Source organism: Spathaspora passalidarum (genome assembly GCF_000223485.1).
Source record: "Spathaspora passalidarum NRRL Y-27907 unplaced genomic scaffold SPAPAscaffold_3, whole genome shotgun sequence".
Taxonomy (NCBI): domain Eukaryota; kingdom Fungi; phylum Ascomycota; class Pichiomycetes; order Serinales; family Debaryomycetaceae; genus Spathaspora; species Spathaspora passalidarum.
The window spans coordinates 1,162,846-1,188,391 of NW_006767427.1; the positions used below are offsets into that span (position 1 = coordinate 1,162,846).

The window sequence follows — 25,546 nt, forward strand, 5'->3', positions numbered from 1 at the left end:
AGAACAATACCCTGTTTTACACTACAATTGGAAAGAAGATCCAATTCTTGCCTAAAACATTCCAAAAATAGAAACTATTTTACTTTTTTATTCAATTTCACCGAAGAAAATTTTTCCATTTGAATCTATCGGATTCGCAACCCTTAGATCAAAATTTTCTTTAAGGCGGGTCCCGGCCGAATAGGGGCTACCCATTTCTTAGCCAGATATTTCACTGTGCGGGATGAAATTAATGTGAGTTTGAAATTGCCCCTTTATTGTGATTTATTTTCCCGCATTGTTTTTTCGCATTCAAATTGGTTTAACAATGTGAACACACAGTCAAGGAGCCAGCCATAAAACAACTCTAGCCGCGCTGACACTGTAGTAGATGGAAGAAATGGCTCTGGTTACCTTTAGTTATACCATCACACTACAATAATTCCGAGTGCCAGGTAAGATTTGCCGATGTCTACCAGATCACGGATTCAGCGGCGCAATCCAAAACATCTAACGGTAAGAAAATAATTCGTTAGAAATGGATCCATGACTCGGAAAAATATATGAATCATTCTTAAATTTCCCAATGTTTCTATTTATAAACAACAAGAACCATTATTTCTTTTGATTAAAAAAAAAAAATTACCCCTTAAAAATGAAGGGATCCATCAAAGAAATACCAGCACAAGACCACTACGTCTAACGCTTCTAAAAGGAATGTCGTCTATTCAATTGTAAGATTCATTTTGATATTATTTAATTAATTCTCTCCAGTTGCATAACAACTATATATAAAATAAACGGAATTAGAGGCGATTGAATATGGAATTGACGGGAGCCTTAGCCCAATTAACGCCCCCCCCCCCCCCCCGCCCTCCCTACTCAAACATAGTACTTACTCAATGCAAGAACCAATCTTTCATTTGATAGGTTGTAAATTATAAGCGATAACTCCTTGTTTTGAAGTACTATTTTGATAGAGAAGCAGTGATTGAAAACAAATCTAACAATGATTGTTTTAAATGATCGTGCATTCCTTTTCTCATTGGATACAGAATGCTGTAGGATTTATTTAGAATTAAGATTCCCAGACAGGATAACATTATCAAGCTTAAGATGTGTACAAAAGTTGGAATAAAGGAGCTGGTAGCGAGACCTAGTTTTTCACTCAAAATAACGATGACCAAGAATAAGCACACATTAGAGTGTTGGTCTTTTTCATACTCTACAGTTGCTGGCCAGGTTAATTCTTCGGTAACACAGGGCATAGTTAATAATGGAGAAAGAAAAGCATTGAGGTAATTGCAATCTTAGGTTTACATCACTAGAAAACAGTAGTTCCAGCAGTCCCTTTTTCCAAACCATATAAACCGGAATTTTTTGATAGTTTGCAATATATACAGCATTTGAAATTAGCAAAACTTTCTATCGCAAAGAGTTTCTGCAACCACACAAATACAGAATAATGCAGCAATTATAGGCTTAGGAACTATGTATGTTTTGTTCCATGACACAAAATCCGTCCCGCTTGTTCCATGCATGGAAAAATTCAGTTGCTATATTATCTTACCTTTAATATAAGGCAAATATCTAGATCGAGAACCTTGAATCAGGAACACAGTATATATCTGAGTATATACTTCAATATTTAAGTCTTCAATAAGATATAGTTATCGTACAATCCCGACAATGGAAGTGTTGCAAAAAACGTTGGTCGGAAAAACTAAAAATTACTAATTTGCGCGGGTTTACTACTTCATTAGTAATGTCACGAAAAGCCTGTATAAAATAAATCGTTGATCCCCTCCGCAATTTGAAATTTTCTGTTCCATGATGGTTTTCAACCCTTAACCATGAGCAACGATAAACCCGTAACTGCAACGTCATCCACATCAAGCGTTCCCTATCGGACATGTTCCTTAACCCATGAAGGTGATTTTGTCGTGGTTGGGAACGAACGTCACTATAAAGAAGAGATAGAAAAACAACCCCTTCCACCAGCACCAATATACGGAAATGCCGGAGCCGTCGCGCTTATAGCTACATCCTTCAATGGACTTGTTACTGGGTTCTATCTCGCTGGAACCAGGGGTGCGACATTTCTTAATGCCGCCGTGGGACTTATGTTCTTTTATGGAGGATTGGTGCAATTTCTAAGTGGGATATGGGAGATGTTCTTGGGTAATACATTCGCGGCTACTATGTTTACAAGCTTTGGATGTTGGTGGATTCAACTTGGGGCGACCTTTGTGCCCTCATTTGGAATCAGGGCTGCTTATGGTGATGATGAGGAAATGTTTAATAATGCCATGGGGTTGTTGATTTTAGGATGGGGAATGTTTGCATTCATGATGTTTTCGCTTACTTTGAAAGCAAATTTTTCATTATCATTTGCAATTTTAACATTGGCTTTGACGTTAATATTGACCCTGGCAGGATTTTTATGTGGTGCCAATCCACACATATTTAAAGCAGCAGGGATAATGAGTATTATTAATTGTTTTGCTGGTTGGTATGATGCATTTGGAGCTCTTTATAACAGATCCAATAGTTATGTTCTACTTCCAACTTTTCCTATTCCGGTGTTACATGGCCACGAGAGAGTTCCAGGACATGGTAAATGTGCCGAGTATTAAACACCAGGTTTTGTCTTTTTTTTATATATATATGAGAAACAAGACTAACAGGTGGCCACTTTACGTGATTCGAGGGATCAGGAAGCCCACAGCATATTATAGAGTGTCTATATTGCAAGAAGTATTTAAACCCTCAACAACTTTTAATTTATAGATTGTATTTAATAATTTAAGATATATTGCATTAAGATTATTGATCTGGCAGATAAAAAGATGCCGAAGTAGGTGGGAAAAGAGAGAGAAACCTCACTAGAAGGTTGATCTCTTAAAGAAACAACTGGTATCACCATATCCTATAAATCACTAGAAAAAAATTTTTTTTGTTGCAAAAAAACTGTGTGGAGCATTTATATTGTTCTGAAGAGTTTTGATTGTTCATTGTACGTGTATCGAGCAATAACAAAAAGAGGAAATAAATTAAAGGCACATCTGATATGAAGTCAACATAAATTTACCTTTAATCTATGATTTTTCTTTTCACATTGGGTAGCCTTATCTGAGTCAAGTACACAAAAAAAATATTTGATTACTAAGCGATGATTCAATGCAAGTTATCAAATTGACTTTTGATGGATTCCCCAAACAAATAACAATGAAATATATACAGCAGTATTGACCTAAGTAGAACAGTAAAATCCCAGGAAAATTGATTTTTAAAACGTTTCCCCTAGTTCACAGAAAAAGTGATCATTGCTTGGCTAGATGAATAATAAGTATAGCAAAAAAAAATGGCTGAAAATGTTTTTTACTATATAACGTGGATGATTTCCGGTTGGATTGTTTCTCCATTATCTATTTCCAAGTTAAGCTCACCATGTCAGACACTGATATTTCAACTGTCATACCCTATCGCCGATGCAAGTGCTCCAAAAGCAAAGATAATATAATCATCAATGAACTCGAAGTGATTTCCGCAGAAGATGACTCCGAATCACAGATTCCCCTTTGTTTAGTCTGTGTAGATATTGTAGACCAACTCAACAAAGTAGGCAGTGCCGAACTACTTGGTCTCTTATCCATGGGGTTTAACGGGATAGTAATTGGATTATGTTTAATATTACAAATCCCAATGAATATTGCTGTGAGCTTAACGCTATTCCATAGTAGAATTATCCATTTCTTATGTGGTGTTTGGGAAATGTATCGTGGTTATACAATGAATACTACCAGTTTCACCAGCATTGGTGCGTTTTGGATTCAATTGGGAACGATTAATATACCTCCGTTTGGAACCGGGGCCGCTTGTGGAGACAACGATGAGATGTTTTATAATGCCATGGGGTTGATTTTTTTAGCGTTTGGGTTTTTTGAATTGATGATGACCTCTTTATCATTAAGGGGGTCAGTTACTGGCATGTTGAATCCACTAACTTTTGCCATAGCCATGTTTTTTTCAATGTTACAGGACATTTCACAGGGTATAATCAACGATACTTTGTTGTGGCTGGGGTATTCAGTGTTATTAATGGCCACAATTGGATTCTATGATGCCTTTGCTCAGATTTCAACCAAACATCATAGTTATTTCCAATTTGCTAATATTACCATACCCAATCTGGCAAGTTATGTGACTAGCATTGAAGGAATTAAGGGACCTAGTTTGCAATATAGAATAGAGTATATAGAATAGAGTATATAGAATAGAGTGTATAGAATATACTCAACTGCTACCAAACGCACTAGAAGTCTGCAATGTAAACATAGTGTGTAATCACATGCTGATTAGTATGGATCTTGCAATTATAAAGACGCGCGACAAAAAAGAAATGCTATGTTTGCAAACTAGTACAGCTATATTAGTAAATAATGCTCGATTATGTATGTAGAAGCTGCACACGGTATTGTTTTGCACCGTGCGGGGCCATTGCGCAGAGAATAGCCATCTGGAATACAGTTGCAGAACAACTTGAATTGTTTGCAACTCAAGCCTTAAAACTAAGGCGGTTCCTGAATTTGATCCTGCTCTATAGGCGAATGATTCCACAAAGGCGGATCGAAAACAAATTGATTGTTAACGTCTAACAATATGCGCGATCGCCTTTTTTTTTGTGTCTGCCACAATACACGCTCGAATTCCAGGTCGGTAGAAAGCGTATTTACATAACAAGACGTTTGTGTAATTATAAACATTGATAGCTCCGCGATTTATCCGACAAAGATTGTTCTGAAGTCGATATTCCCAAGACATAAATTTTTTTTGTGGAGAAATGCAAGGTATCGTGTGCCCATATGCATAGGACTACAGATATTTTTTTGTTGTTATTTTGATTTTGATGCCGCGTACCTGTGTAATGAAACGGTGTTTACACTATGATCTTGCGTCTATAATGCAAACAGAGGACTGTGGTGAAAAGAAGGTTTGTAGCTCACGTGAAGCCAGATAAGAGGTGTATCGCTAATAGGATTATGCAAGTAGAGACGAACCCATGCATAGCTGCTTAAAAATTTTGCAGCCAAAACTTCGTTCTACAGACGTGTACAAAATGTATATGTATTCTAAATAAATAAGCTTCATTAAAGTTAACATTATAATTTGTCTTCATACATCAGTTGAACTTCCAAAACATTATTAACTCTATTAATAAAGTCTCGGTTTTTAGTATCAACAAACAAGGAATCCATAAATAAATCTGGTCTCAAAGCCTTACCCAAATTATTATTGGCTTGATATTGTTTCAACAATTCAATTGCATCCTCAAATTGATTCTTGAGAATGAGTTGCAATTCCATCTCATGAAATTTAGTAAAATTCATAGTCTTATGAAATTCTTTGAATATCTGATTTGATTGAAGGAGATTTATATGATCCTCGACAGTTAACTTGTTCAATTGGAGTAGTTCTATGTTCCCCACCACTCTCTTTGTAAGACCCGAGGATGGGGATCGAGATATGAGCGATTCTTGGTTGTTTAATGTAGAGTTGTGCTCATCAATCCATAGCTGGGGTGAATTTATGTAGTCCAATATTGTTTGGGTCTTTAACCACATGCGGAAATTATTCAAGTAGATATAATCACGATAATTCTTTTCCGTTAACCCGTTGATCTGGTATTCATTGTTCAAAGTCATGAAGAAATTAGAGGGAATGTAGCTCAATTGATTTTCCACCACGGTTAGTATCAAAGGCGACAATTCTTCATACATGCTGAAATGCTCGTTACGACAGTTGTAAACTTTCAATTGTTCGTTTTTAACTTGATGGTTCAACTGTCCTGGCTTAGAGAAATGTTTCACAATTGCCGATTTTTGTCTATCCATAGCAATATAATTATCGTATCTTGAAGGTGCAGGAGTGTCAGTCAATGCCAATGCCGTAATATCAATATACAACCCAGTATCAACATCAATAAACCTAGCATCTATATTATTTTGTCCATTACCCTTCTTTCTGTGGGTGATAGTAGATCCCACATCGATGAAATATCTCCCCATTCCATCAAATTTTCCTTCAGAGTCAACAATATTTTCTACAACCATAGATTGGTTGAAATAGCGGGCTAATTTATGCAATTCACTAATGGGCACTTGCACATCAATGTCTGTATCATAGGGGAAACTTACACCATTCCAGTACCACGAGAGTAAAGAACCATGAGCAATCCAGGTGATGATTCCGTGGATTCTAGTGAAGTTTAAGTAGTTTTTCAATAATCGGTGCAAGACAATTAATTGTTGGTCTTTACCTATGGTTAATCCATTAAAGAATCGCCAATCGTAATGCGAGCCCAACCAAGGTTCCAGGTGTTTCTCAAGGAGTTTGGCCTCGTCAAAATATTTGGGCGGATCCATGCAGGTGACACTATACTTTATCAGATCAAGATAATGTTTGTCCATTTTGGTTAAATATGGAGCGTTTTGCAATTCGTTGATTATGTCAAAGGGGTTGACATTGAATGAATTTTCTGGAATGTGGATGGTGGGATCCTGGAGGATTCTTGTGGATTTGGGATCGCCATGTTTGTCAAGCATGGACTTGTAAGTGTCCACGACATTCAATTTTTTCACGGAGGGATTAGCCTTGATTACCTTGGGCACCATGTTGTTTTCAAGAATGGAGTGAGTGACGTTGTTCTTCTTGTAGTGCTTGACAGAAACCTGGTACGAACCTTGAGTAGTCAAGAATACAAGCTTTCTAGGTGATGGAGCGGTAGTGTACAAATACGATTTCCCTAATAATTCCCGATTATCAACAGTTTGAGCTCCTGTAAATTGTGTTATTTTATACCCCAAGTTTGTCTTTGGCAAGTACTTACAATATTGATTGATGTCAACAATGTTTGAGTTTTCAATGATTGATTTCTTTTTAGAAATGTCAAATAGCTTGGCACATAAGTTGTCTTGGATATCGGGAAGAATGTATTTGTCCAAGCGGGACAAATCAACCCAATCTGACCAATGGAATGGGACTGCGCTGTCTGTTCCTTGTAGTTCCAAGTACTTGAAATAGACAGCTAGGGTAAATCTTGGGTCGAATGGTTGTTTCTTTGGCTTTTTTTGTCTACCTTCACCCTTGTAATAGTATTTAGGTATTGTAACCAGCAAGGGTAATTTGGCAAGCAAATTGTCATTGATGTCCCAGAGTTCATCCGCATAGTCGTTTTGCAACTTTTCCTCTTTGATGGCTGCCAATTCTTTAATGAATTTTTTGTTATTGTCCAAATTCAAATTGGAACATAATATGTTGAAGTACCATGATTTGAATTTATATTTGATTTGTCGGTTAATGCTGTTTCTGTACTCTATCATCGATGGTTTTGATGTGAGACTTTGTATTGAGATACTGATGGTGTATGTAAGGAGGATTAGTATGGAAAGCTTCAATAAGAACTTTCGGTTTAGTAGTTTGACCATTGTGTTTGTGGAGGTGTAAGTTTAAAACGAATGAAGGAATGTAGATATAAATGTAAATGTAAATGAAAATGAAAACGTGAAAGTGTATGCGTCTAATGTATGTCTGGATAATCAATATCAGTTTATGTCTGCGTCTATACCTGTGTCTATGCCTGTGTCTGTGTCTGTGTCTGTGTCGGCGTCTGCGTCTGTAGTTTGGTTATTGGTCGAACCATACAATTATGCTAAATGGATGAATCGGAAAACCCGAGAATTAAAAAAAAAACAGACTGGCAATACAAAAAGTCTTAGCGCAAACTTTATAAACTCGCTAGGATAAATATGGTTTATAAAAATTGAATTTAAGGTTGCTTTTCTTAAAAAAGAGATGATGTTACAAAAAAAAAAGTCTGGAATGAGTTAATATCTTTGAAACAGCTGTTCGCAAGATTATAAGCGAGAGGGATCAAATACCATTCGCAAAAAATAAAATCGCAATAAAAAAAAAAATAAGCCTGAAGTATTTTGTACATCGAAAAAATATTTAAAACAATTCACAAAAATAAAACATTTCGTGTAGAGTAAAAATGGGAAAAAGAAATTAATTATTTTTTTACCAAGCATTTGTATTAAACCCGAGCGCGGGTCTCACAATCGACCTGGCCTGACTCTGACCTTCTGTGCGGGTGCACCCTCTCTTTTGATGGCTTACAATAATAAGGAGGTGGCGGAGCAAGTGGGGAATTTTAGTAGTACCTCGACAATAGTTTAATCCAGATCTGACACTAACTGGTAGCATACAACTACGAAACAAATAAGGTTAGCAACGTGAATCATCAACCTAAACCTTAAATTAAGTATAGAAATCCTTAAACGGCCACAATCTTTTCAAGTTCAACCGTGCGGGGGGGGGAGGGACAGAATTCTGCATTCACCAACAGAAATATGAAATTAATATTACCAAAACCTCCATTGTTTGGCCAATAATGATTCCACTCTTCTGGAACGATTTAATTTACTTAGTTAGGCAACAAAAAAAAAATGACCCAATTACAGGGTAGCAACCGGCCAAATATCCGAAACGCGGTAACTATATTTTATTTTTCAACAATAAGAAAAATTTTCGGCACTAAAAAATTCATTTATGCAAAGCAAATAGATTTAGGCAAAAGGCAAATCCGACATATATGATATCTTTCGGATTTAGTGCTACTTTTTCGGAGATATCTAATTATGCATTAAAACTAATCTAACTAATTGTAAATTGTCTACTATTAGTTTAATCACACGACATCGGAATTTGGCCAGAGTGATCATGAGGATTCAACACCCCCCTCCTACGCTACTCTACAATTCGATCTCTTTTATTAAAACACCCTCTTCAGCTTCACCCAATGATCGCAACACTCTAACACTCTTATTAATCGGGTTATATTCATCATTATATTCTCCATTGTTATTAAATTCAATGATACTACTGCTTCCGCCATACACAATATCATCTTCTACCCCCACACGATTACAACATAATATATTAACGGGCTTGCTAAACCATTTAGGCATATAGCTATACTTGTGCGATAAATAAGGAAAGAATCTTAATATCCAATAATTTATTGTCTCTTGATTAGGCAAACTAGGAAGTTGCAACTTCTTTGCCAATTCTATGCGTTGGTCTAACTTTACTTCCTTGTTTATTGATGGAGATTTAGGCAGTAACCAAGCCATAGGACATATAATCAATTGTGAATGTTGGTTATAACAACTGGTGCTGAATTCCAACAAGTTGAATGGAGCTTTGAATTGGTATGGATTTAAATCCATGCATATTCCGAAATTTACCTTGACTGGATTGTTGCCGAAATCTACTTCTATTCCCTTAAACCCTTTATTCTTGTTTTCGTTGGCGCCCCATACTTCATCGGTTTCAAAAAGAAACGTCTTTTGATAATTGTGAATCAACTCTCCGTTGCGGTTAAACATAGCACAACTGTTGAACGTAGTGTCGGCATTGGTTTCAGGGTATCCAATCACCGTAAAACAATTATGTGTTTTGCTTAGCTCACTAGCAAAGTTCAAGGAGGGGCCATATTTGTTTAGTGATTCCAAGTACGGAGAGATGGCTGCTGGTGATGAGAAATTGTATCCGGTGATGGCGAGTTCAGGAAGAACAAGTAAATCAATTGGAGTGGTAATTGATTTAAGTAGTTGATTCACTTTTGTGATGTTCTGTTGAGTCCGCCCTATTATTGGGTTATATTGGACAAGTGCAACTGTTAATTTCATAGTATAGTTGCGATGTACGATTACGGGGTTTTGCCTTGATTATTTTATTTTATTTTTTTTTTTGTTCTGTTCTGGTCATTTTGTCATATGATTTGACAGTTTTGTCATTACAAATAGTAACGGGGAGTTCCGTCTCCACTTTTCTTTTGCGAGCATCTAGAATAGGTAATGGGGGGGTTCGCTTAAAATTGTAAATATCAACGAAAGGAACGATGTATAGTCCCGCCTGGTTGGTGATGTGATGGCATTGATTACCATACGCCCAGAAACTTACAAACAAGGGCTTATTTTATGACTGCACAAATGACATAAAACGAACCCATTAGTGAATCAATGTCCAGAATCAAGATCTGATAGTTCTGACACTATCTTATGAAACTTTTCCGTTTAACATTCGAGTGATAGTTTTAATTTTTTTTAACACGTCACCTTCTACGTACACGAATCGAATCATACTTTACGGGATTTTCACTTTCTGTTGTCAATAATTATACCTTGCACTGTGCAGGACTAATATAAAATCTGGGTTTTTAGTACCGTTGTCGTGACATTAAGGTTTTCCGTCCATAAATGTTCTTTACCCCTTATCTAGAAAAGGCTAACAAGAAGCTTGAATTCTATAAAAATATTTTTATACAAGCTAGTCTAATTTTATCTGTTTCGAGTAAAAAAAAACACACACGCACACAATGACTTTTAGCCACACTGACGGTCCGGATTACGTGTCAATGTAGTTTTGTAAAAGCCTCTGCGACACCAAATCAGTACTTGCGTAGTGAATCCGAGAAATTAAAAATATGCCAAGGCTTATATGAGAAGCTTCACTCAATACCTGACATGGGCAAGAAATGGTTATTTTTTTTGTTCTGTGGATCGAAAGTTCTAGTTTCACTTCGTAATACAAAATGCAAACTAATTTTGCAAAAGGTGCGTAATTAAAGAATCCTCAGACGACATATTTCCTGATGCTGTTAGAGGTGAGTGACTCTCCCCAAAAAAATTCATCCGTATTTTCGTCTCATGGTCATGAGCAAAGAAAAAAAAAAAAAACAAATACAATTTAGTGACAACATAATTACCTTATGAAAAAAAATAATTTTTACAATTGTCATCCCATTGTTGTATAAATATTATTTACATCGTTTGGCCCTTTTGTACTAAATTGTCGAAAAGGATTTCACAATACCAGTTAGATTATTTCAGTCAGAAGGGTTTACGGGAATAAATATACCATCGCTTCTCTGTAAAAAAAATTTTGCCCAAGTTTCAAACTACCCCTTACGAGGACACCGCACCAGTCCCAGTTAGTCTACGATAGAGGGAAAAAACACCCCCCAAGAGAGAAAGAGATACAATGACAACCATGACGTCCATCAATAAGTTATCTCCCAAATATAAACTCAAATCACATACCCATATGATCAGATCAAGAACCCGAACAAGGACGATCATCCTTCTTCTTATGATCATCATTTTCAACGTGGTGGTCTTCTCCAAAGTGGATATCTTCCCACAACAACCCCCTCCTATAGTTGTTCCTGAATCCACCAATAAATTTGACAATCTATTGTTTAGCCGATTAGCAGAAGAGGACCGACCGCAATTAATCAACACTGAGGTGCCAGGCTCGTTCAACACCATCACGATCCCAGAGTCGATTCCTGAGATCCAGCCTCACGATCCCAGATTCACGTTTGGTGTGCTCTTACACTATTTAAATAATCTAGAACACGACAGCACTACGATCCCAGCATTCCATTGGGCAGATTACGTCGACATGGCACCAATAAACGACCATTTGCTTAACCCCAAGAAGAAACAGTGTAAATGGTTGGATCAGACCAAAGCCGATGCGAAATATAACGCAAACAATTATATTTTCAAACATACATCGTATTGTATTGAAGACAAGGATATCGCCAGACGCATCGCTGAGTCAAAGGACCAGACATTTATTGACAATTTAAAGCAAATCCAGAAACTGAGGTTCAGTACAGGGATTCATGTGTATACTATTGTCGGGAGAACAAAACCCAGTTTACGTCCGTTTGTTTCTAAGTCGTACCTTCATGATTTCATGCCTGCACCTCATAGAATGGTGATGATGTTCCCAGAAGACAAGTCCGTTGCGTTTGACATTTCGAGACAATTACCAAGACAAAGACTCGCCCAAACAATTTCTATCCCCTCCGGACCTCTCAATGTCAAGGAACAAATAGTCACTCTCATGAACAAACTCGAAGGAACCTCACCAGAATTACCTGCTGAAAAGCACCTCAACCATAACCAATTCGTCGATAATACTGAGGAAAGTATCAAAAACCTAGAAAAGGCTACCGCGCTTCTGTTTTCAGACCAACATTACCTCAACAGTTTGAAATTCTCGCTTGCTCTGAAAAATCCCGCCAAATACTTCTCAGAAGGATATCTTCTTAAGAACACACCAGGTTTCTCCCAAGGTGCCCACTACGATTGGAGATTCATGAATGAACCAATCAACAAGACTCCTAAGCTCGCCATGACAATCCATTCCCTTTTGCACGCCTGGTTGAAGTTTACAAACACATATAATTTAAACACCTGGGTTGCCCACGGATCATTACTCGGGTGGTACTGGAACGGAATGCAATTCCCCTGGGATGGAGATGTGGATGTGCAAATGCCAATTGCCGATTTACACAAACTTGCTCAATTATTTAATCAATCCGTGGTGGTTGATTTTGGTAATGACATGGACAATCTCAGATACGGAAGGTTCTTTGTTGACGTTACCAGTTCCATCTCCCATCGTGACAAGGGGAACGGGAGAAATAATATCGATGCTAGATTTATCGACATGGATAGCGGGTTATATGTAGACATTACCGGATTGGCCATTTCAGAGACAAAAGCTCCAGATAGGTATGATGGTGGATTAAGGAATTCCAAATTGGAAAGATCAAGAAAGGATGTGACGGAAGCACAAAGGAACGCTCATTTGAAAGTGTACAATTGTAGAAACAAACATTTTACCAGATTAGATGAACTTTCACCATTGAAGTTGACATTGGTTGAAGGGGAATTCGCCTATGTTCCGGAACAATTCACGACTATTTTAGTGGATGAGTACCAGACTAAGTCACTTTCGGTGCGTGATTACCGTCAGATGGCATTCATGCTGAATTTACGTAATTGGGTCGATAGAGACAAAGTATTAGACTTGGCAAGTCATAAGGACAGCGATAGAAAGAAACGTTTAGCGAAAATCAAAGTCACGCCTGATTTAAACATTCCAGATTCCGTTCAATTACTTATGGATAATGAACCAGTTTTGCAGGAGTACCTTACAACCAAGGAATTAACAGAAATCCATGCCAACGAACTTAATGCTATTCTTAGTGGTATTTCACCATCACTGCTTTTCTTTGACGATGAAACCAATTCATTGCTTGATTTGAGATCTACCATTCGTCCAGATGTATTCACTTGGGAGACAATCCAGAAGGAATATAATTATGAACAAGCTATGGCGGAATTTAATGAAAAATGCCAGGATTCAGATAAGATTTTGAGTATCAAGGAAGGAGCAGAACAATTGAAAAAGACTTCCAATGAAATGGAGAAACTGGCTAAAGCAAAGGAGAAGATTATTGAGAAAGCTGTAGAAGATGTAAAGAAAGAAACTGCGCAACAAGCACCACCACAACCAGCACAAGCAATTTCAAACCAAGCACCACCAAAGCAGCAAGCACAACATGTGCAACCCGTAAAACAAGCACAGCTAGCTAATCAAGTTCAAGAACCAGAACCTCAACCAAACCAAGATGTAAATGAAGAGCCAAACCAACCGAAGCTTCTACAACAAGCTCAAGCCCCAATAGAACGGGATATGTTATAGTTGATGCATCTTTCTCGTGTAAATTAGCATATAAACATTTAAAAGAACAGTCGTTTAGATTTTGCAGCCAGTAAGTAACATATACTTGGCTCAATATAGAAACCTTTACTTATGAATATGCAGTAGCTACATCTGGGTGTAGTATATAACGTTCTTTCTCGTACTATATGGATGTTCTGTTCGCCTAGTTTGAGAGGGGGGGAGGGATGAATAAGTTACAGCCAAACCCCGGATTGCTATTATAATTGCATCCTTCGTTGCACGTGAGCGTGATCACATGACTTGCTCAAAACCAATAGAAATTGGTAAATAAAATTACACCAGAAAAAAAAAACCATGTCATTTCATTTTCATAGGTCAAACGGAAAAGCTAAGCTAGCCAAAACCATATACACTTATAGTTAACTTCTTATACTCCATTGAAAATGTACAGAGCAGCCCAACGTACCATCAGAAGAAACGCCCACCACTACGCTCCTTCCAAATACCTTAACGAATCTGCTTTCCCAGCTGCCAAGGTAAACAAGGCTGCCGGTGAAGCCTTTGTCAAAGAGCATGAAGCCAAGGTTGCCCACTCCAAGGGTATCTCTGACTTGTGGAAGAAATTAACTTTCTTTGTTGCCATTCCAGCCATTTTATTGACTGCTATTCCTGTCACCAAGGTCGAATTGGAACACGCTGAACACAGAAAGCATCAACGTCACATGTCTGATGAAGAATGGCCTGTCCAATATGCTTACCAAAACTTGAGAACAAAGCCTTACTTCTGGGGTGACGGTGACAAGACCATGTTCTGGAACTCCGATGTCAACAGACACGTTCAAGAATAAACAGATTTGCTTTTCTCTTTTTATACTGCATTTGAACTTATTGAATAAGTAGCTTACATATTTGTTATATATGAATTATACATTTTAAGAATTATTATCTGTTGATTTGTAGCGCTAACCTGAAGAAGAACAAACATATAATGAATAAACCAAAACTAAATATTACTATATAAAACGTCAAATATCACCCCGGTTGTTGTTGTTGTTGTTGTTGTAGTACGTATAATAAAAAGAGCCATGTAAGGAAAAAGCCCTTATAATGTGGAAAAAATGTATAAATTATTCGTAGCAGCAATTGCAACTGAATTTTCTCTAGGATGCCATGATAAATGTAATATACTTTTCTTGAAATCTATATCATCAAAGTCTCCTCCAGTCAAACTGTTACCCACACCACTCATCATTCTTCGTCTCATTGGATGGTGGCCGGACTTCTTTGACTTGAATGCAGATTTGTCGGCTTGCAAAACAATTTCTTCTTGGTCTTCTTCATCATCCAATTGCGAATTAGGTGAGTTCTTGTTTGGTGGTACTTGAGCGTCGGATTGGTCTTCGTCGTCACTGTCATCGTCATCGTCATCTTCGTATTCTGGCTTCTTCTTTTTCTTCTTGAACGAATTAGTCTTGAAAAGTGGCTTTCCCGTGGACATCGTGGAAGAACTAGTAGGGGATCCACTATTGCCACTGACGGCGTTCGGATAAATCATGAAATTGTTATTGTATGATCCAGTCATTACTGATTTGTTATCGCCCCCAAATTGGACTTCAAATTTATCAAATATAGCATCATTTTCATACGTGTCACATAATCTTTCTCGTAAGTGTTCTTGGACATTGATGGTCTTTATAGGTTTGTTTTCCATGGCCAAATCCCATATTTTAACCGTCATGTAATCTCTAGACACAATGTATCTTCCATCATGACTAAACTTAACATCAGAAATTGAACTGGTAATTTCTGTAAAGAAATTATGACTTGATGGGTCCAAGTATTCTTCAAAGATCTTGACGTGACTATCACAAAGAGAATTGGTTCTCATATCCGATAATTTAATGGTCCCCTTGGAGGAACTATACATGAATAAATTACAGTGTAATGGATGGAATTCAGCACTGGTGATAACTTCAGTCAATTCTTCCATATTGGTAGGTTTAATATCAACAATATTGAACGATTGATCAGCAATGTTCAAGTTCCACAAATTGATTCTTAAATCGTCAGAACTCAAGTATGTTTCTTGATCAGAATTGATGGAAATGGAGTTTATATGATAAGCATGAGCATTGGAATAAATCTTTTTAGGTTGGGCCGTGATTAATTTATCATGCACTTGTAATTGGGGCAATTTTAATGATGAAATATTGAAATTGGAATTAGGTAAATGACTCAGACCATTCAAGTTATTCTCGGCAACTAATTTAATTTGTCTTTCTACAATCTTCCATAACTTGATGGTTTTGTCGTTTGTACTTAATAAATAAAGGGAATTGTTGGAACTTCTTAACCATTTAATTTTGTTAATCTTTTCTTCAATTTCCAACGATTTCAAGTAATCAAATTCAGCATCATGACTTTGGAATTCAGTAAAGAACTTATATTCACAGCTGGACTTCTTCTTGGATTGGTTTCTTTCAAACAAGACAACTCGTCCTCCCTTGTCTCCAGTACCTAAGAAATCACCGGTATGGTCGAATTCCACGGTAGAGATTATATCGGCTTCAGTTATATTCTCAATGTCACCTTTGTCGCCAAAACATTGGGAGAATTTCCAAACTTCGTCTTGGGTCATTGCGGGTTAAAAAGTGTGGTTGCTGATTTGTTGAATTTCAGAAAAAACTTGTGGCAACGGGGAAGAAAATCGACAGCGTCTAAAAACTTTTGAAAAATGAATAAAACGGGGGAAATTCAATTGGTAAAGTAAGTAGATATGGTTAGTAAACACAGTATAAATATATTTGACTGATTGATAGAACTAGTGCTTAAATTATTGTTGACGAATGGCTATCAATTGAACAATTTGTTAGTGCGAGTGACTCCGAAAACGACGTTGATATGGGAAGGATGGGGATATCTATACGCTTTAATCGTCGTAGGGTTTGCTAATTGGATAAAAGTTATGTGATGTGTCTGCAGGTATATTCAATCTGGTTAAGTCTGCGTAAGCGGGAATTGTCGAGATTGGGCAAACAATGGATGTGTGTTATAGGTAGAATTTAGTGAGATAAGTTAAAGTTTGTGGTTAAAAGGGTGAGAGAAAAAAAATGAACTTGAATTTCTGATGATGGTGTTGTCAAAAAAAAAATGTGATCAAATTTACCGCCCAAATTTACGTAAGCTCAGTTTGCCCCTTCTACTAACCCCCAAAAAAAGGTACACCATTTTAAAAACCACACGATTATTTGCAACCCTCACATAAGTGAGCCAATATTGCTAGTAAGTGCCACTGCTACTAACCTCTAATTACTAGGTAATACTTCTATTATTAGTGAAATATCTAATTTCTGCTGACTCTCTCTCTCTCTTTTTGTAATAGCCGAGACCGCATAGTAAATTGTATGCTTGACATATTTATTAGTTGCAGCATTCCCCTCTTCAACTTAGTTGTAAATAGTGAAACAATCGATGTTATGGTTTCATGAAAGAGGGAATGACAAGCGAATGACCAAAATAAAGTATTTATTAATGCGTAGGATACATTTCCCCTTTAAAGGATCTTACAGGTAATTTTTGACAGATTTATTCGTTGTCTCGGCTAATATTATCAAACAATAAGATCTTGCCATTTCCCATACTCTCACAAATTCACCCCCCCTAATGAACTTTTGATTAGCCTTTATAGCTAAAAGTTATTACTGCCATCTTTTAAATTTCTTGCTACATGCATATCATTTATACTTATGAGATTTCTTTATTAAATACAGTTATTTAAAGTTAAGAAAATTAGTTAGCCTTCTTAGCAGCATCTTGAGGAGAAACCTTTCTGTCAGAAGTGAATCTCTTTCTTTGTGGTGGGGTTCTGATTCTTCTGTCAGTTCTGGATCTAACTCTGACAATTCTGGCGTGAATAGCACAAGAGACACAGTAGTGCAATTTGTTGTATAATTTTGGTAAAGCGTATTCAGCGTAAACAGAAGCTTCAGATAAATCTCTAACAGCAGCGGCTTCAACCATGTTTCTGATAGTGACTCTCTTGATGGCCTTATCCTTTGGAACACATCTAGCACAGTTTAAACATCTAACTGGCTTAACGTGACCTCTACCCTTCTTGTTTCTACCGTTGGAAGCTCTCTTTTTTGGCATGTTGCTAGAATAAGTTGTTAGTATTTTGTCATACAATCCTTTTGCTTTGACTGGGATATTTTCATTAGTTCGGGTAGGATACAAGTAGTAGTAAACATTTGGGAAACTTTCATCTTAAATGTTGTTGAAAAGTAATGCAAGTTGAATAGATTGGGTCCGATATACTGTTTATTCTGATTAGGATTATTTGGTTGATTCTCTTATTACCAATTCTCGTTGAAAATCTTGTTAAATTCCTAGCTAATATTTCTCATTTTAATAGTCGTCAATCAAGTAGTTGTGTCAATACATCATGTTATATTCACTATTCATGGTAACTCCCGTCCGTTTCATTGAAATAATATATCTCCAAATCAAATGTATAGGTCTATAACATACCTATTATTTACTGATGTAAGAGAAAAGAAAGAAGAAAAAGATTTCAATAGAGAAAGAAAATTTTTTTAGTAGAGTGAAAAATTCGTTACTGTGTGAGCGCGGGCAAGTGCGCATAGTTTGGGCTGCACATACAAAAAAAATCGTCCATAGTTAACAAAGCTAGTTTATGTTTTTTTGTGGTACAAATTTTCGTTAACTATGGAGACTGTATATAAAATGCACTATAGTGCGAATGTTTTGTATGGTGCTTGTGTATAACGCATAGAAAGTTTTTTTCTTGGGTTAGCATTTTTGTCGTGTGGTTTAGCACAATTTAGGTGCACGTGCAAATTAGGGCTGTATCCCTAATCACAAATTTTCTTCTGATCATGTGACACAATTCACATGATCGATTTATCACGTGAAGAATTCATGTGATACGGATCACCTGACCGAAAACCAGCTGATTATTTTTCGTGCTAATTAAAAATTCAAACCAATAAAATCGAATTAATACCAACAGAAAAAAATTGCCTGTAATGTTACGGGAATTGAAAATAAAAACCAACTAACATATAACTCTTATCAAGTAAGGTATCATCGCATCCGAAGTTTTTCTTACACAAATAATTAATACAGTATGTTCAAACAGACATGGGTTTTACAACCTGTTCTTCTACACAATTGTTGATCGTTCCCAATTGAAAATTTTGTTTGAACGGGATTTGCACCAATACTACGCATCGAATTTCAAACTAGATTAAAATTATTCACAACAACATAAAAGACACAACCACATGGACTTTAAAACAGCCACAACCATATAAATCGAGTCAAGACTGGTTAGAACGACATTCATATGGAGCTATCCCCAATTGTGTACACAGGATCGAATTAATACTAACTATATTTCTAGTAATGCTTTCTCGTTCCTTCAGAGTTGCTAGACAACAAACCAGATTATTGTCCTCCTCCAGATTATTAGCTTCCAAGGCTCCAGCCCCAACTGAGCAAGCTCAAGTCACCGACAAGAAGACTGCCTACAGTTTATCTGAAGTTACTGGTTCCGATTCCTTATTCGGTCATGGTGCCAAGCCAGGAACTATCCCAACTGATTTAGATCAATCTACCGGTATACAAAGATTTGAATTATTAGGTAAGAGAGAAGGTGTTGATGTTTTCGATATGGAAAACCCAATCTACGAAGGTAAGGGTACTTTTGAAGAACCATTCTTGGTCCCAACCTACTTCGGATACAGATATGTTGGATGTAAAGGTACTCACCAACACGACCACAAACCATACTGGATGAAGGTTGAAGATGGTAAGAAGAGTAGATGTTGGCAATGTGGTACTGTCTTGACCGCCAAATACTTGGGTGAACCAGCCATGGCCCACCACTAAACAAGACAGCCACTATTCCCTCTCTTCATCAATTTATGCCCTTCATGAAGGTTATAATTAGTTACATTTTTTACATTTTGATAGTGTATTTTATATATACTCCATCCCGATAAATATTCATATTATGATTCATTGAGTTAGTTTTATTTCTGCTTGATATTTTGTACATTCATTTTTTTTTATATATATAAACAAAATAAAACAGTGAAAATAAGAAAAAAGTTTAAGCTGAAGATAACAAAGAACAATACACGGTTAGATTGAAGATAACAACGCGTTAGACTGAACGGTGTTAAGAATATACCCCTATACCTCTTGGTCTATGATGTCATTGATTAGTAAAACGTAGAAACGAAAACGTGTAAACTCCGCACCTTATCTACAAAATGCAAGTTTCAGACGAGATAAATATAGCCACAACAGGCATGTGTGGATCCTCTAAATGTCTTGCACAATAGCCCCCTATTAGTAATATGCGGGTACGGCAATCCTTAATCCATTGACTGATTTCAAGGGGTGTGGTGAGACTCGGTTAATGTGGTTTCATTCGGTAATACAGTTCAAATTTCACAATGTGGTTGTCGTTGAGCCGCACGGCAATCGGTGGAAAAAGACCAGAACTATGGCTACAATAAAAAAAATTTTGCAGTTATATCTACAACCGCATTAATCAGTCCATGTGAATGTGAGACATATAAATTACCGTGAATGCCCGCATTTAGTTTATCATAATGTTTTGGAATTTTGTATTTGTAGTATATTATTATAGAGTTTTTGATAATGACTGTTAGACAAAAGGTGTTATTACTTGAAAAGCCAAAGAAGGACTACATTTCTGAATTTGAAAAGAAGTTTGACTTGGTTTATTATCAGTTGACTACTTTAGAACAAACTATCATCGACTTCGAGACTAAATTCAAAGACGTTGTTGCTATATATGGAGGTTGGGTCGGATTCGCCCAATTGGGTGGATTCCGAGGTAAGTTGGTCGCGTTTGCTCCCAAACATTTAAAAATCATAACTACTTGTAGCATAGGCTACGACCATTACGATGTAGAAGCTATGAAGGAAAGGGGGATAATATTAACCAATGTCCCATCAACCATTGCATTTGAAGCCGTGGCTGATTTGGTATTGTACAATGCCATTGCCAGTTTTAGAAACTTCAAAATTTTTGAAAAGAATTTCGATGGAAAGTTTTCCGAACATACCGGTATGTTAAGAACCTCGTTGGTGCATGGTAAATTCAATCAACATACCGGTAAGGCTGATATCAGACCTACTGTTGGTAACGTATATGCTGATTCTTGCTGTGGGAGAGAATTGGTTTCTCCTAGGGGTAACAATGCCGTTATTGTTGGGTTTGGACATATTGGGAAATTGATTGCAGAAAGATTATCATGCATCGGAATGAACATTCATTATGTCAAGAGAAATAAATTGTCTGAACAAGAAGAAAACAGCTTAGGCTATAAAGTAACATACCATGAAACGTTAGACTCAACTAAGGATATCGCTGATTTGATAGTCATTGCATGTCCAGGTACGCCATCAACTAGACATATGATTGATGCAACATTCATCAGAAACATGAATAAGCAATTCAGAATAATCAATATTGGAAGAGGATTCATTATTGATGAGCATGCTTTAGTTGAAGGATTAAGACTGGGGAAAGTCTTATTTGCTGGTTTGGACGTTTTTGAAGCTGAGCCTACCGTGCATCCAGATTTGCTTAATCGACAAGATGTGGTGTTGACACCCCATATCGGGTCTTCGGTTACTGAAAATGATAGGTATACTGCCAAGACTTGTTTGAATAATATCGAAACTGTCTTGTCGGGGTATAAGTTGACTGGTGTGGTGTGATTTATTTATTGGTATATAGACTGGATAGAAGTTTTAAGTTTTGTTTTAATAATTTATATGTAGAGTTTTGCAATCAGTTACGAGAAATAATTGCAAAAATAGAACGAAATCTTAACCATAGGTTCACACTTTAAAATTTTATTAAGTTTGTGGTACCTGTAATAGCTTTAGCAGTAGGGTGGGCTTTATTAGACTATGAATCATATATACGAAACCAATAGACGTATTAAACTAATTGGTATACAACCGGCTAATAGAAAACAAAAAGGTAGCGCAAAGTCGGGTCCAACTTCCCGATTACGGCTCCTCCTTTTTTTTTCCCGCCATTTTTTTGGGGGGGGGGGAATAGAAAAATCCACAAGTCGTGTACTGTGGCCAACTATGTCGATTTCAGGTTTTAATTGTGTAGAGAATAGATTGATTCAACTATCAATCAATCCACAAACAACGCAACCTGCATCAATCCGCAGCATCCATCACCATAAAACCAATCCTAACCAAGATGCTGAATATATATATTGGTGTATACAAGGCATTGTATGATTATGCTGCTCAAGCCGAGGAGGAGTTGACCATACAAACCGATGATATTTTATACTTGTTGGAAAAATCCGATGTAGATGACTGGTGGAAGGTTAAAAAGAGAGTGTTAGCTCAAGGCGATGAAGAAGTCGAAGAACCGTTTGGAATTGTCCCTTCGAACTATATCGAGGAAGTATGTATTATGTCTCCTGCTTTAGTGTGGAATTCATTTACTAACTATTGTTTAGGCTCCTGTTATTCAACAAGCTAGTGCATTGTATGACTATGACAAGCAAACTGAAGAAGAGCTTTCATTTAAGGAAGGTGAAAAATTTAACGTTTATGATTTGAATGATCCAGATTGGATCTTGGTGAGTAATTCAACCAAGACCGAGTTTGGGTTTGTGCCTTCGAATTACATTGAACTTGGAACTGCTACTGCTTCTCAACCACAACAACCACAGACAGTGCAACCAGAGCCAGCCCAGCAAGCACCAGTACAACAGCAGATTCCACAGCCAGCTCCAATGATCCCAGTTCTGAACTTCCCACCACCACCTCAACGTTCAGTAGAAGCAACCCCCGAGACAGCTCCAACACCACCTGTCAAGGATTTCCCTCGTGAAACAGAACCTTTAAGATCGTCATACTATGATCGTGAAGATGAAGAAGACGACGCGCCACCTCCAATGCCTACCAGGCCAAGGGAAAGCTCATCTGCTGCAGCAACGTCTGCCCCATCTAACAACTACGAGCAAGTATCTGATGTTGGCAAGAAGGACCATGAATTTGATGGTGAATATTTCACATGGTACATTGACGAAATCGACGGTCGTAAGAAATTAGCAGTAGTTTTCAGTATTGGTCATGGGTTCATTATATTCAAGCCCAACAAACAAGGGTCTAAGTTATTGAGACAAGCTTCATCGCTCGAAAATCAATGGAGAATCAGAGATTTGATTAGTTTTAGCAATGAGAAGAAACATGTTTTCTTGGAATTCAAGCATCCTACTGCTTCTATTGAATTGCATGCCGGTTCAAAAGACGTGGCCGAAGCAATCATGTCCATTTTGGGAGATTTGAAAGGTGCAGAATCCGCCAAGGGATTGAAGGAAGTTGCTAGAGCCTCCAAGGCCAAGACTGGAGCCGGAAATAGAAAGATTGCTAGATTATTATATGACTTTGACTCTCAAGGTGATGATGAATTACTGGGCCGAGAAGGCGATGAAGTTTATATTATCAATGAAACCAAATCAAAAGACTGGTGGATGGTTGAGAATATTGAAACCGGAAGACAAGGGGTTGTTCCTTCATCATACCTTGAAATTATTAGTACTTCAAACTTAGATAAGTTAACTGATAGACCAGCAAGAACTAGATCCACCAAGAAGGAGAAAAGTAGTCAACATCATCATAGATCAAGAGAAGAACGTGATAAAATCAGAGAAAAGGATAAGCAACAACGTGAAAAACAAGTTACCAAGCATGAAGAACAACAAGACAAGTCCATGCCTAATTTCCACCGAGTTAGAACTTGGATTGATAGTACAGGTACATTCAAAGTTGAAGCAGAATTTTTGGGATGTTATGAGGGGAAAATTCACTTGCATAAAACTAATGGGGTTAAAATTGCAGTTTCTTGTGTCAAATTGTCGATTGAAGATTTAGAATATGTTGAAAAGATCACCGGAACATCATTAGAACATTACAAGGAAGAAATTTTGAAACATACTCAAGCTAAAGCTAAACCAAAGGCCCCTGAAGAGATGAAAAAGACACCTTCAGCAACTGCTGTTATTAATGATGTCCTGAAACCACAACCATCGCGCGCAAAAGCCACTACAAAGCTTACTGTTGGTGAACCAGATTACGATTGGTTTGAGTTCTTCCTTCAGTGTGGGGTTGATATTGGTAATTGTCAACGTTATTCTCTTAGCTTTAGTCGTGAACAAATGGATGAAAACATTTTGGAAGATATTTCTCCTTCATTATTGAGAACTTTGGGATTAAGAGAAGGTGATATTATTAGAGTTATGAAGTTTTTGGATAACAAATTTGACAGAAAGAAGACTACTAGTGAAGAACCAGCACCATTATTTGTCAATACCAATGGTGAACTCAAGAATAACACTTCTGTCCAAGCTGATTCTAAGGTTAATGCTGCTGCATTACCATCTCCAGTCAAGGCAACGCCTCCTACTGTCACCGAGCCACCTAAACAACCACAAAAGATTGAAGATGATGCATGGGCTGTCAAACCTGCTGCTAGATCAACTGAAGATCTTCTTAAACCAGTTCAACCTGAAGCAGCTCAATACACTGGATCTTTATCAGATCTCGTGAATATCAAACCAGTGGAAACCAAGAATGAACCTCCTGCACCACAACCACAGCAGCCTGCACAAGCACCTTCGGCACCAGCACTTCAACCAGTAAAGACAAGCAACACTTTGATCCAACCAGGACAACAATTTGCCGTGCAACAAACTGGAGTTTCAAACATGATCCCAGTTCCTGCTCAACGTACCGGTACCCTTGTTCCAGTGCAAAGAACTGGGGGTATTTTGGCTGCTCAACCAACTGGATTTGTTCCAATTACTGCTCAACCTACTGGATTCATTCCAATTCAAGCTACTGGTATTATTCAACCACAATTAACGTTTGGTATTATTCCTTTACAAACAGGATCTACTACATTCAACACTGGAATTACAAGATCTGGTAGTGCTCCACCAGCAACTAGTTTCGGTCAGCCGGTAATTATGCCAGGTAATGTAACCATGCCTCAAACTACATTCGGTACTCAAATTACTGGTGGATTACCACAAACTACATTTGGTACTCAAGTTACTGGTGGATTGCCACAAACTACATTCGGTACTCAAGTTACTGGTGGATTACCACCAACTACATTCAACCAACAGCCAATTGTTCCTGCGCAAAGAACTGGCGGTCAAATCAGCGGTGGGTTTGTTCCACAGTCTGCATTTGGAAAGCAAATTACTGGTGGGTTTATGGGTACTAATGTTGTTCCTCAAACTTCTTTTGGTCAACAACCTGCTCCTGCTGGATTTCCTCAAACTTCATTCGGAACTCAGATTACTGGTGGATTACCTCCAACTAGTTTTGGAAATCAAATCACTGGTGGATTACCTGCAACTAGTTTTGGCCAAGCACCGGTGAACCCATTCCCGCAACCTCCACAACAGCAACAACAACAACAACAACCTACATTTGGAGGAGTGTCACAAGGGTTCAACCAATTTGCTCAACAAGCTACAGCTAATCCATTCCCACAACAGCAACAACCAATGGGACAATTTGGACAACCACAACAGACATTCAACCAGTTCCCATCACAACAACCAACCCAACAGTTCAACATGTTTGGCCAACCACAACAACAGGACATGTCACAAATGACCAACATGTTCCAAAACACCTCGATCTCCGCCCCGGCATCAATAAATGCCGGCCAAATGCCAACCACGTCGTTTGGACAAGCTCCTCAGTTTGAAGGGTTTGGGACTTTGCAATCACAACCTACTGGGATGGGATTTGGTAACGCTCCTTTACAAAGTCAACAGACTGGTAGAAGAGCAAACATTCAAGCTGCTACTCCTGATAATCCATTTGGATTCTGATGATGATGATG

General features: G+C 37.5%; 10 protein-coding genes across 10 annotated transcripts; 6 read left to right on the forward strand and 4 right to left on the reverse strand. All coding sequences in view use genetic code 12, as the record gives it.

The window, feature by feature from the left end:
• Positions 1–912: 912 nt before the first annotated feature.
• On the forward strand, positions 913–2,809 carry SPAPADRAFT_60561 (acetate uptake transporter family protein; the record flags this gene model as incomplete). The annotated part of the gene is made up of 1 exon (XM_007374677.1): positions 913–2,809. The coding sequence occupies one exon, from the start codon at positions 1,833–1,835 to the stop codon at positions 2,613–2,615; it is 783 nt and encodes a 260-aa protein (XP_007374739.1).
• A 1,662-nt stretch (positions 2,810–4,471) lies between these two features.
• Positions 4,472–7,824, reverse strand: SPAPADRAFT_151020 (uncharacterized protein; the record flags this gene model as incomplete). The annotated part of the gene is made up of 1 exon (XM_007374678.1): positions 4,472–7,824. The coding sequence occupies one exon, from the start codon at positions 7,464–7,466 to the stop codon at positions 5,142–5,144; it is 2,325 nt and encodes a 774-aa protein (XP_007374740.1).
• Positions 7,825–8,663: 839 nt separating this feature from the next.
• On the reverse strand, positions 8,664–9,749 carry SPAPADRAFT_60562 (amidase; the record flags this gene model as incomplete). Its single annotated transcript, XM_007374679.1, has 1 exon — positions 8,664–9,749. One exon carries the CDS (start codon positions 9,729–9,731, stop codon positions 8,793–8,795), a length of 939 nt encoding a protein of 312 aa, XP_007374741.1.
• Positions 9,750–12,276: 2,527 nt separating this feature from the next.
• Positions 12,277–13,717, forward strand: SPAPADRAFT_60563 (uncharacterized protein; the record flags this gene model as incomplete). Its single annotated transcript, XM_007374680.1, has 1 exon — positions 12,277–13,717. The coding sequence occupies one exon, from the start codon at positions 12,355–12,357 to the stop codon at positions 13,606–13,608; it is 1,254 nt and encodes a 417-aa protein (XP_007374742.1).
• Positions 13,718–13,994: 277 nt separating this feature from the next.
• COX13 (cytochrome c oxidase subunit VIa) lies at positions 13,995–14,531 on the forward strand (the record flags this gene model as incomplete). The annotated part of the gene is made up of 1 exon (XM_007374681.1): positions 13,995–14,531. One exon carries the CDS (start codon positions 14,034–14,036, stop codon positions 14,436–14,438), a length of 405 nt encoding a protein of 134 aa, XP_007374743.1.
• A 161-nt stretch (positions 14,532–14,692) lies between these two features.
• On the reverse strand, positions 14,693–16,228 carry CDC55 (protein phosphatase 2A regulatory subunit; the record flags this gene model as incomplete). Its single annotated transcript, XM_007374682.1, has 1 exon — positions 14,693–16,228. One exon carries the CDS (start codon positions 16,226–16,228, stop codon positions 14,693–14,695), a length of 1,536 nt encoding a protein of 511 aa, XP_007374744.1.
• A 1,151-nt stretch (positions 16,229–17,379) lies between these two features.
• RPS26A (40S ribosomal protein eS26) lies at positions 17,380–17,739 on the reverse strand (the record flags this gene model as incomplete). Its single annotated transcript, XM_007374683.1, has 1 exon — positions 17,380–17,739. One exon carries the CDS (start codon positions 17,737–17,739, stop codon positions 17,380–17,382), a length of 360 nt encoding a protein of 119 aa, XP_007374745.1.
• Positions 17,740–18,697: 958 nt separating this feature from the next.
• On the forward strand, positions 18,698–20,030 carry COX4 (cytochrome c oxidase subunit IV; the record flags this gene model as incomplete). Its single annotated transcript, XM_007374684.1, has 2 exons — positions 18,698–18,734; positions 19,013–20,030. One exon carries the CDS (start codon positions 19,015–19,017, stop codon positions 19,498–19,500), a length of 486 nt encoding a protein of 161 aa, XP_007374746.1.
• Positions 20,031–20,245: 215 nt separating this feature from the next.
• On the forward strand, positions 20,246–21,463 carry SPAPADRAFT_60568 (uncharacterized protein; the record flags this gene model as incomplete). The annotated part of the gene is made up of 1 exon (XM_007374685.1): positions 20,246–21,463. One exon carries the CDS (start codon positions 20,281–20,283, stop codon positions 21,367–21,369), a length of 1,089 nt encoding a protein of 362 aa, XP_007374747.1.
• Positions 21,464–21,871: 408 nt separating this feature from the next.
• SLA1 (cytoskeletal protein-binding protein) lies at positions 21,872–25,535 on the forward strand (the record flags this gene model as incomplete). Its single annotated transcript, XM_007374686.1, has 2 exons — positions 21,872–22,084; positions 22,140–25,535. 2 exons carry the CDS (start codon positions 21,872–21,874, stop codon positions 25,533–25,535), a joined length of 3,609 nt encoding a protein of 1,202 aa, XP_007374748.1.
• Between the last annotated feature and the right edge of the window lie 11 nt (positions 25,536–25,546).